The 13,222-nt window shown below is 35.7% G+C and overlaps 1 protein-coding gene across 2 annotated transcripts; it reads right to left on the bottom strand.

Moving 5' to 3' along the window:
• Positions 1 to 2,911, bottom strand: LOC113301720 (short-chain dehydrogenase TIC 32, chloroplastic-like). Of its 2 annotated transcripts, XM_026550514.1 has the most exons (8): positions 2,690 to 2,907; positions 2,191 to 2,422; positions 1,960 to 2,039; positions 1,520 to 1,673; positions 1,273 to 1,351; positions 581 to 665; positions 445 to 491; positions 1 to 324 (listed from the first exon to the last, which is right to left on the bottom strand). In XM_026550514.1, the coding sequence occupies exons 1-8, from the start codon at positions 2,793 to 2,795 to the stop codon at positions 163 to 165; spliced, it is 945 nt and encodes a 314-aa protein (XP_026406299.1). In that variant the 5' UTR covers positions 2,796 to 2,907; the 3' UTR covers positions 1 to 162. The 2 variants fall into 2 exon arrangements, with proteins under 2 accessions (XP_026406299.1, XP_026406300.1); XM_026550515.1 differs by lacking the exon at positions 581 to 665 and having other exon boundaries at positions 2,690 to 2,911.
• Between the last annotated feature and the right edge of the window lie 10,311 nt (positions 2,912 to 13,222).

The raw sequence follows: 13,222 nt of genomic DNA, 5'->3' as shown, positions 1-13,222 counted from the left end.
TATATGAAAAGATTATTGGGTTTAAGATAGATCCAATTAAACATGCTAATTTCTTGATGGTATGTTACATCAGTAAACTTATTCTTGTTGTTCTTGTATTAAAAAGATGGATGATTACCCGAGTAAAAACACAGCATAACAAGTTTGGAGAGGAAGATTCATTTACGAATGAATCAAATTGATGGTGAAATCCCACAGTTTCTTGGCTAAGTTTGTATCTTGTGCCTGTGAGCTTGGTGCCGAAATGTTGTTGTCCATAAAATACTCTCCACTTACACCTTTGACATTCGGGTGCAATGCGACATAACATGTTGTTGATGCCCCCTGAAACCATGAGAAGAATAAATCATGAATGATAACTAGTTAGCTAATGGCCCAATGCTATAACGGGTTTAGCTTATTAAAAGTAAAAGAACGACTGCTGCACTTTAAATGTAAGATTACCTGCTGAACATTTTTGACCGCAGGTTTCCCAAGAGTAAAGGAAAGGCCTGTGGAAAAAGCAAACCAAAACCAGATATTGTAGCATAATCATAATACAGATTGAACATCAAACTTATAATTTTATCCAGTGATTTACCGCCTATAATGTTGTGATGCCTTAAGATATTGGTCATAATAATTCCTGGATGAAGTGAATTAGCCGTTATTTGAACTCCACCTTCCTGTGTTCGGACAAAGATACTTTTTGTTTTTAGAAATAAGGGAATTGAACTCGTGAGTCGGTGAGTGCAAGCTACACGGTTCAAATCATCATACAGAAATATTCAGCAGAATCAACAGTGATACCAGCCTAAAAGACGGCTTATCCAAGTGGATCATGGATGAAATAATCCCCGTTCCCAGTACAGGGAATTATTAGAGAAAATTTTCTTGCAAAAGAAAGTATATATAACAAGCTGTCCCCATGGATGAGGACCTTCCTAACACTCCATCCGTGGATGGGCAGAGTGCTCACTAGTCGATCACTGTGCATCTCTACAATGCTCTTTCATGAATAAAAAATGGTAACTTTTTTTCCTGGACACTACGAACTTAATTCTTTTCTTCTAACAACTAGAGAAAATGTTTTTATTTTCCTTTCTTTTTTGCCTGCAACGCTACGAACTTAATTCTTTTCTCCTAACAACTATAAAATGTGAATTTATTAATATTTTTTCTATCTAAGACAAATAAATTTAGCATGATGATGTAACTGAAAAGGTTTCCCCAAATGTGTGGAGCACCTAATTTTTGTTAATATGTTCGTTAATCGAAGAGAAAAGATGGCACCTTGAAACGTCTTGTTAGCTCATTGGCATGCAATATATTTGCAAGTTTTGACTGCCCATATGCCCAGAGTTGGTTGTACCTGTAAATTGGAGAGAGAGCAAAGATAGAAAAAGTTAGATAGATCAATACATATAATATACTTGTATAGTTAGAAGATTTTTTTGAATATGAAATATCTTAAACCAAAAATCAAGTGACAACAATAACTGCATCAAGAGTAACAAAGTATGTATCACTAGGAAATTACTCTGATCGATCATTGATTTTGTCAAAACGAATCCCTTCTTTGTATGCTAAGCGGTGAACTTCTGATGATATATTAACAATTCTTCCCTCTATGCTACTTTTGCTCGCAGTACTTTTCATGGTCTCAGACAAAAGATCTGTCAAAAGAAAATGACCTGAAAGAGGTAGAAAGGGAGAAACAATCAACTTTCCATAATTTCAAACACATTTAAGTATCTTAAGTTCAAACTAAAATAAAAATGTTCATAGAGGACTTCTTGGCCATTGATAGCTAAAATTTCGTTTCGGATCTTTCCAAAGCTAACCATATCTATGAATAGTTATCTTCTTGGCCATTCACTCATTTTTTATCCTCTGTCTAAATAGTCATAAATTTTGGAATTTAGGAAACAAAACTAGAAGATAGTTTCATAGGTATATAGAAAGAATCATGTTGCAAACCTAGATGGTTTGTTGCAAACTGCATCTCTAAATTATCATGGGAAAGCATGAAGGGACATGCCATGACTCCTGCATTGTTACTGGCACAAAGAAATTGAAAATCAGTTTCGTGCAATCCAGATGGTTAATGGATACAACCAACTCAAACAAAATAATAATCCATCCAAGTTATGAATAAACTTTTGACATCTAGATGATACATAAATTGCTCAAATTCTTCCCTTGACTTACATAAGAATGTTTAGGGGGAGATCTAGCGACTTGAACTCAGAAGAAAATTTTCTCACCGATGCCATGGAACTGAGATCTAGCTCCATAGCATCAACTTTAGCTGAAGAGTTTGCTTTTAGTATTGTTTCCTTAACATCTTTACCAGCAGCCATATTCCTAACTCCCATGACTACATGAACTCCACGCATAGCAAGAACACGTGCAGTTTCAGAACCAATACCACTTGAAGCACCTGTAGAAGTACAAATGCATCAAATCCTATATCAACCAATACCCATTCAAAATGATTTTTCTTCAGGTATGAATCAGGAAAACTTAAACAAGATCTCTTCTAAACAAGCCAAATACTTGTTTCTGTCATGCATGTAATCAAATACCATTATCATAACTAACATATTTATCAGTTTAGTATCTTTAAGCAAAATCAAAATGAGCCCAGTAAAGAGAACACTGAAAAAAGATAACGCAAATGAGGAATTTAGTTACTTTAATTACTTACCAGTAACGATGGCAGTGAGACCAGTTCCATCAATATCATGAGTTACATCTTCAGCTGTGTTTGAGAATGAGAAACCAGATGGACCTTTTCTCTTAAACAACCACATCTTTAGTGTATTCTAAATTTGTGAAAAACAATCAATCAATATTCAATCTAGACAAAATGATTGTGAACTTAATTGCCTAAACGCTCACACTGTTGACTCATGGATGTCCCTTATCTAGTATGATATAAAGTGTTAACAATATTTTACTGTTTATTGATTGAGATTTGAGGCCTACGTAAAATAATTGCAGCCTCATTACGAAAATACTAAGTCAAATAAAAATTCCATATATACATATTTTAATTTTTATTAATGATTAATTTACCCAGTATAATTAGAGAATTAATCTTGTTATGTTTAAGGGGAATTAGGAGAAGACCAATAAGTATGAGAAACGGCAAGAGGGTTTCTATTGATAGCAACAACAACCATATTACATATCATAGTATGCTTTATATATAAGTAGGAAGAGAATCCTAGATACTATATTGGGCCGCACATCCATGGACTACATGCCCTACAACACTCCCCCTTGTGCGGTTCAATAACAAAACCCTATGGGAAAAAGTAACCTCGGTGAAGGAAAATATTTCAAAATACCATTAGATGCCCCCCCTGATGACAGATAATTTTCATTAGTCTAATGCAGTCAAAAGGAGTTTATCACTCTTTACTTTGGTGACATAAATGTTTATAAGACCATGTTGTTGATTCAGCAAGTTATGTTGCTTAACAGAATATCGCGTTTCATTTCTTTGATCCAGATATTTTCAGTAACATCAACAGCGATCTTTATATCTTCAACGTTCAGCATACTTGATACTATTAGTGTTGTCTCACTAAAAACCTTGTCGAGTAACAAAACCCTTTGGGAAAACTATTCTCGACGAAGGGAAAAAGAGTACAACACAGCTTCAATTTCGAAGTAAAATATGTCGACATCATATCCTTGGATCCTCCCCCTGATGTCGGCATCTCTCCCTGATTACTTTCAGAGTTATTCCAGACAGTTCCTTTAGTCATGTACTTTTCGAAACTGAATATCGGTAATAACCTAGATAATAATCTACCGTATTTCCCTCTGATTATTTTAGTTGGAGAAGAAATTATTGTTCCTTCATAATCAACAACTTTTGGATTGCACTTTTATTAGCATTCCTTTTAATGTCTGTGTAGGGATAATACAAATTTATGTCAATGGTTACTTTTAAGTACATGATTACATTCACTAGACCATTCCAATGACGCTACGTTGGCGCTGAGCTAAATCTAGCTAACAAGTTCACTGAGGATGTAAAATTTAATCGAGTACATTATTATACTAAGTACAACAACGCGTCTACTGTACTTAGATATGGGAATTTCATCTCCCAACACATATTCGTCATATTCCTTTTGACGAAATGGTTACTTACTTACATTTGAACCTCGACTAATCATGGGAGTTCTATCAGGATGCATGTCTTTGTTAAATTTCCTGACAACTTTAGACATATGCAATCTAGTGGAATAATATACCACAATCTCAGTATTAGATCGAGATTTCCCTAGATTTTTCATCACAAATTCAGATTTTAAATAGCTTTTAAGGTATCTTATCACATCAAGAGTACACATCATGTTTGTACCATCAAGATAAATAGCTCCAATTCCATATCAGGAACTTTCTTATGAATACGCAAGGAAAAATAACTTACTTGTCTATCCTCTTCAAATCAAATAGCCACTTAGACGGGTGTACCACATCCGGGTGATTGCTTGAATCTATAAGTGAGTGTTCTATCTAACTGTAAACGCACTCCGTGGTTTAGAGTCATTTTATTTGGGCAACAAAAGTCTATCAAGTACTTTTACAAAAATATCTTCTATCTATTGTTTCTTTCAGAGATACGTAACAACCACATACATATGCTGCATTTCAAGTACTTTTGAAATTACCAAGCGAACTAGGTAGTGGAACTCTATAACATTCATTACAAGAGAACAATTCCAGGGCTTTGTGAGAAACCTCGCGCCACAAGGCGAGTCTTTGTACTTTAAGACTACTTTCTTATCATTATGCTTTATGACAAATTAATTATGTATGTCCAATAGGCTTTACACTTGGTTGGTTAGCACTACCACACCAAATACCCGTATATTTTCCAAAGAACTAAGTTCTACCTGGATTGTGTAGGCCAAATATGCTATTTATTTGGAATTAATCAAAATAAAGCATGGTTCGATCTAATTGTGCTCCACTTCTGGAGCAACTATTTATGGATTATATCATCACTGTACATGCATGATCCTTCCATTGACTCATGTGCATTCTCATAATCCGTCAGGATTTCATTGTTCTCTAGAATCATTTCAAACTTCGGAGCGTCCTCAAGTATTGATTCATGGACATAGTCAGAGACAATCAAATGAGATAATTTCATTAATGATACAAATTAGGTAGTGCCTTATTCATCTACTTCCTTTCTAGGTGAGCATTGATCGAACCTGGCGGTCTCTCCATCTTCCTTTAATGAGCCTAAGCCCCATCCCCTTAGATGCATTACTAACTATCTCCTTGGACAAACCTTTCGTCAAAGGGTCCGCGATATTCTCCTTGGACTTAACCCAATCAATGGAAATAACTCCTTTTGAGATTAGTTGTTTTAGGGTATCGTGTCTTCTCTTTATATGTATAGACTTCCCATTATAGTAGCTGTTTTTAGCTTTAGCTATGGCAGTTTGGTTATCACAATGTATAGATATAGCTGGCACATGCCTATGCCAGAGAGGAATGTCTTCTAAAAAGCATCTTAGCCAAGCGGCTTCCTCTCCTGCTTTATCTAACGCAATAAACTCAGATTCCATAGTGGATCGAGCTATGCAGGTCTGTTTGGAACTCTTCCAAGAAACAACCCCACATGCTAGAGTGAAAACATATCCACTCGTAGACTTAGACTCCTCTGAGTCTGATATCCAGTTTGCATCAAAAAATCCCTCAAGGACGGAAGGATACCTTTCATAATTCAAACAAAAGGTCAACGTGTATTTCAAATACCTCAACACTCTAAAAAGTGCATCCCAGTGTTCCTGCCCTGGATTACAAGTATACCTACTCAACCTACTCACAACATAAGCAATGTCTGGCCTAGTACAATTCATCAAATACATCAGACTTCCTATAACTCGTGAGTATTCAAGTTGTGATACTCCATTACCTCTGTTCTTTTTGAGTTTACAACAAGGATCATACGGTGTATAAGCAGGTTTACAATCAAAATGATTGAATTTTCTAAGCACAGATTCAACATAATGAGATTGACTAAGAATATAACCGTTAGAATTTCTTCTAATTTTCATCCCTAAGATTACATCTGCAGGGCCTAAGTCTTTCATGTCAAAGTTCTCATTCACCATGTTCTTAGTGGAATTAATTACATCCATGTTTGTACCAAGTATAAGCATATCATCAACATACAAGCATACAATCACACATGCATCATTTACAAGCTTAGTATATACACACTTGTCAAATTCATTGATTCTAAAACCACTAGAAAACACTACATGATCAAATTTTTCATGCCATTGTTTAGGTGCTTGTTTCAATCCATACAAAGATTTTTTCAGTTTACAAACTTTGTTTTCACAACCTTTCACTACAAAGCCCTCAGGTTGTTCCGTGTAAATTTGTTCATCTAATTCACCATGTAGAAAAGTTGTCTTTACATCCATTTGATGTATTTCTAGGTTATGAACCGCGGCTATAGAAATTAACATCCTAATGGAAGTATTTCTCGTAACGGGTGAGTAAGTATCAAAGAAATCTACACCTTCCTTTTGTTTGTAGCCTTTGACTACTAACCTAGCCTTGTATTTTTGAATAGTTCCATCTATGTTACGTTTCCTCCTGAAGATCCATTTACATCCTATGGCCTTACACCCTGGAGGTAAATCTACTATCTCCCATGTATCATTTTCTTTGATGGATTCCATTTCACTAATAGAAGACTCTTTCCACCACGGAGCTTCAGAAGAAGTCATGGCTTCTCTATAAGTCTGAGGATCAAACTCTGCTAGTGTTATGAAGTCAGGTCCAAAGGAGGTTTTGGTTCTAGCCCTTTTACTTCTCCTAGGATCAAATTCTACTTCATCTTCCTCTAAAGGTAAAGTCTGACTGGTTGAAGGGACATCTAGGGGATCAACACCTCTCTTACGAGAGTCAGATTTTAAAGGAAAAACTTTTTCAAAAAACACAGCATCCCTAGACTCCATAATAGTATTCACACCAATTTCAGAAATATCAGAATTCACAACCATAAATCTATATGCAGGTGTATGCTCGGGATACCCTATGAAGACACAATCAACAGTTTTGGGTCCTATCTTGGTTGCTTTAGGTTTAGGGATCTGAACCTTAGCCAAACACCCCCACACTTTAAAGTATGCTAAAGAAGGTTGTCTAGCTTTCCACAATTCGTATGGAGTTTTATCTGATCCTTTAAAAGGTACTCTGTTCAGGATATAGCAGGCTGAGAGGACAGTTTCCCCCCACAAGTTCGAAGGTAATCCTGAACTAATTAACATGGCATTCATCATCTCCTTAAGGGTGTAGTTCTTACGTTCAGCTACTCCATTCGACTGAGGTGAATAAGGAGGGGTAACCTCGTGTATTATGCCATGTTCTACACAGAAAACTCCTATAGGAGTTATGTACTCACCACCACGGTCAGACCTAATGGTTTTAATGGTAGTATTCAATTGGTTTTCAACTTCTAGTTTATACCTCTTAAATGCTTCTAAGGCATCATCCTTACCTCTAAGCAAATATATATGACAGTACCTAGTACAATCGTCTATAAAAGTAACAAACCATTTCTTACCACCTCTAGTTTGAACTGATTTCATGTCAACTAGGTCTGAGTGAATTAATTCTAAGGGTTTAGAATTTCTATGAACATTTTTGCTAAAAGGTTTTCTAGCATACTTTGATTCTACGCATATTTCACATTTGTGTTCCTTTTCCAAACTAAATTTGGGTATGAAGCCCACATTGGATAGTTTAAGCATTGACTTATAATTTACATGTCCAAGTCTACCATGCCAAACGTTCAAAGACTCACAAACATAAGCAGAGGAATCATTATTATTCATTACATCAGAGTTTACATTAAGCTTATACAGACCCTCAGTCTTATAACCCTGCCCCACATAATCCTTACCCTTAGTTACAACACATTCCCCAGATTCTATTACAATTTTAAAACCCTTATCATCTAAAACAGCACAAGAAACAAGATTTTTGCAGATGTCAGGAACATGAAGAACTTCATTCAAAGTGAGAGTCTTGCCAGAAGTGAGCTTGAGCCCAACTTTGCCTTTTCCTACAACTGCGGATGCAGATGAGTTACCCATATAGAGTTTCTCTCCTTCCCCTACCTTATTGTAGGAGGTGAATATTTCTTTGTTCCCACATACATGTTTGGTATCCCCAGAGTGTACCCACCAGTCTCTCACATTTGTTACCAAATTTACTTCAGACACCGTGCCAGAAAATTCATCTTTGTTGTTTTCAACCAAATTAGCATTATTTTTGTTTTTAAGGTCCTTACGGTTTCTACAGTGAATCGCCATATGGCCAGGATTTCCGCAAGCATAGCAATCACCCTTAATTTTATTAATGCTAGATTTAGGTTTCTGAAACATACCTTTCTTGCCTGGAGGTTTCATGGAGTTGTTCCGGTTCTTATCAGCATTGGAACCTTTGTGTTCAGTCACATGAGCTTTGTAAGACATGTCCCTTGAAGAAGATACATTTTTGTCCTTGGAGCACAACAATTCTTCAACTTGAATCTTCTTACCCAGTTCAACCATAGTAACTTCAGCAGTTTCATGTCTTTGTTTCTTCTTGTACTCGGACCAGGAAGTAGGCAATTTCTCGATAGCAGTAGACACTTGAAAAGTTTCATCAATCACCATACCTTCCGCAAGAATTTCATTCATAATTTGCTGGAGTTCAAGGAATTGATCAACCACAGATTTGTCATTCACCATTTTATACTCATAAAGCCTAGCTACCAAGAATTTCTTACTTCCGGCAGTTTCAGCTTGGTATTTCGCCTCCAAAGCAGCCCATAAATCAAAAGCAGAAATTTTTTCTTTAGCATTGTAAAACTCATACAAAGCATCCTCTAAACAATTAAAAATATGATTTTTAGACATGTAATTATTCCTCTTCCATTCTTCTAAAAAAGACTCACGACCAGCATCATTCAACGATTCATCAAAAGGTTTCAGAACATAGGAATCCAACTCATGGTAACTTAGAAAAAATAACATTTTTGACTGCCACCTCTTAAAGTCTTTTCCAGAAAACTTTGCAAGCCTTTCAACATCGTTCTTACCCATTGTTACAGACAGAAAACAGAACTGTCGTGTTAAGATTGTTGCTACTGTAATAATAAAACACTCAAAGAAAAATGTTAGAAGAAAAATGAGAAACTTCTGGAAGGTAAATAAACACTCAAATGGACAGCACACAGAAGACAGAGTCACGTGTTCAACACGCTGTCCTTAACACGATAGTTGACCGGTACGCCTCAAGAATGAGTGATGCTTATACCCTGTGGTCAAGTCGTATCCAGGATAAAACTGCCCGTTGCAAGCACTGTTAGCACTACAGTACTTGCACACTCTTACGACCTCAACAATAATTGCGCACAGAATGAAAACAGAGGACCACACAGGGGAAGAAGAAAAGAAGAGAATAATTAAGTATTAATTCAAAAATTCAAAAGAAGTTTTGCCAAAAAAGATAAGTCTTAACCCACACCCGCACCCACACCCGAGCCCGCCCCGGCCCGCCCGCACGGACGGCGTGCGTGAAAATGTGTGATTGCACCAACTAGCCCATTTCCTAAGTCCTCTCCCTCGCACAAAAGTGTTAATGCCCCAAGGGCCACTCTAATATCAAAAAATTCAATACTTTTGGAGAGGTATCATCTTTAATTTTCCCTATATGGGACTAAAGGTTCATTCACAAATAGTGAAAATGAGCTAGTGTCCTTAGTGACCAATGGATCCTAAATTCCAATCTCACCAAGACCAAAAACCAAACTATTATATAAATTCATTTTCTCTAACAGTATAGTCAAGGTGAAAAACTAAATATTGAGCTGAGAAAATAACTTGAATGAAAGGGTAGTTACAGCAATCATGGTAATCGAGAAATCACGTTAGTTTCTCGATCAGGCCAAATGAGGAAAAATTTCTATGGCGTACAATCATTTTTGTGTAAATGGTGAGCAATCATTTTTTAAAGTCATGGACAGAAATTATAAGGAGCAGGTACATATTAAAAACTAGATAACCACTAACCAGTCGTTGGACATGTATAATAACTAGTCATGGACAGAAATGATAAGGTGCCTTGTGATAAGGGGCAGATACATATTAAAAACTTGATAACTGTCGTTGGACATGGAAAATAACTAGTCATTGACAGAAATTATTAGGTGCAGCTACACATTAAAAATTAGATAATAGATAATTCTTTTTTTTTCTCTCTTTTTTTTGGGAAACATCTTGATCTTTGTAACTGAATTCACCAATTCTATATACATCAAAAATGAGAACAATAAAACTTTAAATAGATTTTGTATTACAGATGAAACTGATAAGTAGTTTGAGACTATTGAAATTTCTCTTCTCTATTAAGAGTAAAATCTTTGAGAGAGTGATCGGCCCAGTTCATCGTTACCACATTTTTTGTTGGCATTGATTTTAACAAAATTATAGAACCACGACTAGTTCCGATAAATCTCCCTCCATGATATGTTTGATGTGATTGCACAAAGAAAACGCCTAACAGCCATCGATCTTTATTGGACGACAATAGCCATTAGGGACGAAGATCAAATCCCTTAAAGATCTTTTTCTTAATAATCCTACTACACATAACTGTACGCAACCACGACCACTGGCGACGACCATTATAACATGTTTGATGGGTGTGAACACATATTTATCAAAAACGCGTAATATAAAAAAAAACGCATTTCTTTTTATGTATTAATCATTTTAACGGGTGTCAAACAGTTAAACAAAAAAAAAGAAAAAGAACTATGATTTTATTTTCTTATATAACAATTTATAACATACGTAAAAATAGTTATAACGAGTGTAAAAACATTTTAAATATTTTCTTATTTTATTCTTTTGCTTTTAAGGTTTTATATATAATTTTTAATCTCTAATTTGAAGGGAAAAAAATATGCGTAAGAAAACACTTTCATAAATAACGGTTGTCACAAACGTAAAAAGGGAAAAAACGGCTTAAAAACTCATATTAAAATGTTTTTTTTTTTTGAATAAAACAAACCTAAATTTCAATTTAAAAAAAATGGTTATAACGTACATGAAAACGGTTATAACCAAGGTTTGAAAAAAGGAACACAGGTCATAGGCCGTTTCAGTTGTAACATGTTTTGATGGGAGCGAGCATGTTTCGGGAAAAAACATACGCTTGTTTTTTTTTTTTTGAAATTAAGGGTGTGATAACGGTTAAATAGAAAAATAAATAAATTATGATATGAATTTCATACCTAAAGGTTTAACACACGTGAAAATAGTTATAAAGGGTCTCAATAGCGTTGTTACTATGTTTTTTTTTTTTTATTTGTCTATACAATTTATAATTTGCTTTAATTTTTTAAAATTATAAATCAACAAAAGAAGATACACGAAAGTTAGAAGGGAGCCGAGCAGTAAGTTGTGCTCCAATACCTTTTTGAATGCCACACCTAGTGTATGGAAAAAAAAATCTCCCAAATTTATATTCGCATCATGACTTGCCAGGTAGTCATGCAATTTAAGACCAACCCCATGGGCACAGTGTAGCGCACGGTCTTGATAGACACATTTTTGTGTCTAATATGTCTCAATTGTATGCATTGTTAGTGCTCGATTTTATATTTATTGTGTGATTTTATGTCTTTGTAGGTATTTTTAGAGAAATAAGCCCTTGCGGCGAAATGGGCTCAAAAAGCAGTGTTTTACACCCCCGGAGAAACGTACCGGAGGCACCCAGAAATTCACCGGAAACGTCCCAGAAATATCCCGGAGGAACCCAGAAAAATTACTATTTCAGCCCCAAATTGCTAAAGGGACACCAGAACTGGATTAGGGGGAGATCAGTTTTCCTCCCAAAATTTGAATGAAAAATTTGGCGGGAAAGAAGTGTTTCACGTCTGACAGTTAAGAATCGAGATTTTGGGCTATCCATGAAGAGATTAAAGCTATGATTTCTCTTGGGCTTGTTTCTTAGCCCTCATCAGGCGAGGAAAGGGTCTTGGAATGGATCCAAATTGTCTGGATAAGACGATCAAGAGCTAAACAGGGTATACGTGAATATTCTGGGAGATATTCTCGAGAATTTTTTCACAACAGGGACCGGGAATATCTCTGGTGATTGGTTCGGATATATGGAAGTTATTTGAGAATATACTCACTGCGACGTTGGATTCTATGTTTAGAATATATACAAGGAAATCTCGGTGATTCCTGTGAGAGTAAAGAGAAAATATTCTTGCATTCAACCGAGAGGATTCAGAGTTATGACGAGATATTTTCATCCCCTGTTGGCTATATAAAGAGGTTACGAGACTCAGAGAAGACGGTCGAGAGTTTGGGGAGGTTTGGAGGCGAGCAGAGAGGCGCAGGAGGAGTTGCAGAGAAGTTACATGCTGCTGCCATTAACACGCCTGAAGAACACAAAGAACGGACTCTCAGAAGCAGTCGTTTATCAACATCAACATCGACTGTTGTTTGTGGGTCGTAGCTCTTCAACGACAACAGCACCTCAGCTCTGTCGTTGATTCTGGACGCCTTCTGTGGCTCGCATAGTTCTGTTTTACATCAATTTCTTGTATTTCTCTTCATTGTAAAACACTTTTGAGCATCAATGAAATATTTTGAGAGCATTTTTACTATGATGAGCTAAAACCCAACACTGGGACGACGGAGGAGGCCGTGTTTCATCCATGTGGTAATTTAAATTAATTCTTTATTTACTTTTTGCACCAATTTTAATTGAAATAAGATTTTAAATTAATTACTTGTGATTTCATTTGATGGAGTATGCTTAGTCCTAGGATTTTTGATATGCCATGCTTAAGAAATACAAGTAATATTTTATAAAATCTATCTTGGCAATAAACTAGAGTTAATATTTGTTTTGTTTTGAACTATAATCGCTTAGAATTAAATTCTGAACCACTTGAAAATGAAAAATGGCCGAATCTTTAGTCCCAGCAACTCTCTACCAATTTGTCAATATTTGTATATATATTTTTAAACCTAAAAATCCATTACCTTCACAAGTCCGAGAGTTTGAACCTTTATTACTACAACCACCACGAAATCTTTAATCAAAATGGCGCCGCCGACGCGGATTTGTGCTTAGGTAGAATTTTTAGGTTTTTTTTTTTTTTTTATTATTTGTTCCTTTT

The sequence above is a fragment of the Papaver somniferum genome, chromosome 8 (genome assembly GCF_003573695.1).
Source record: "Papaver somniferum cultivar HN1 chromosome 8, ASM357369v1, whole genome shotgun sequence".
Lineage (NCBI taxonomy): Eukaryota > Viridiplantae > Streptophyta > Magnoliopsida > Ranunculales > Papaveraceae > Papaver > Papaver somniferum.
The sequence above is the reverse complement of the archived record's forward strand: the minus strand, read 5'-3'. Positions and strand labels throughout refer to the sequence as shown.

Bases quoted from the DNA above. Each gene is read 5' to 3' on its own strand.
- LOC113301720 (XM_026550514.1), bottom strand. From the start codon at position 2,795: ATGTGGTTGTTTAAGAGAAAAGGTCCATCTGGTTTCTCATTCTCAAAC. The intron at 1,352-1,519 runs GTAATTTCCTAG...TCCAATTTACAG, and splicing joins AAAATCAATGATCGATCAGA to GTACAACCAACTCTGGGCAT. The intron at 325-444 runs GTAATCTTACAT...TCATGGTTTCAG, and splicing joins CGGTCAAAAATGTTCAGCAG to GGGGCATCAACAACATGTTA.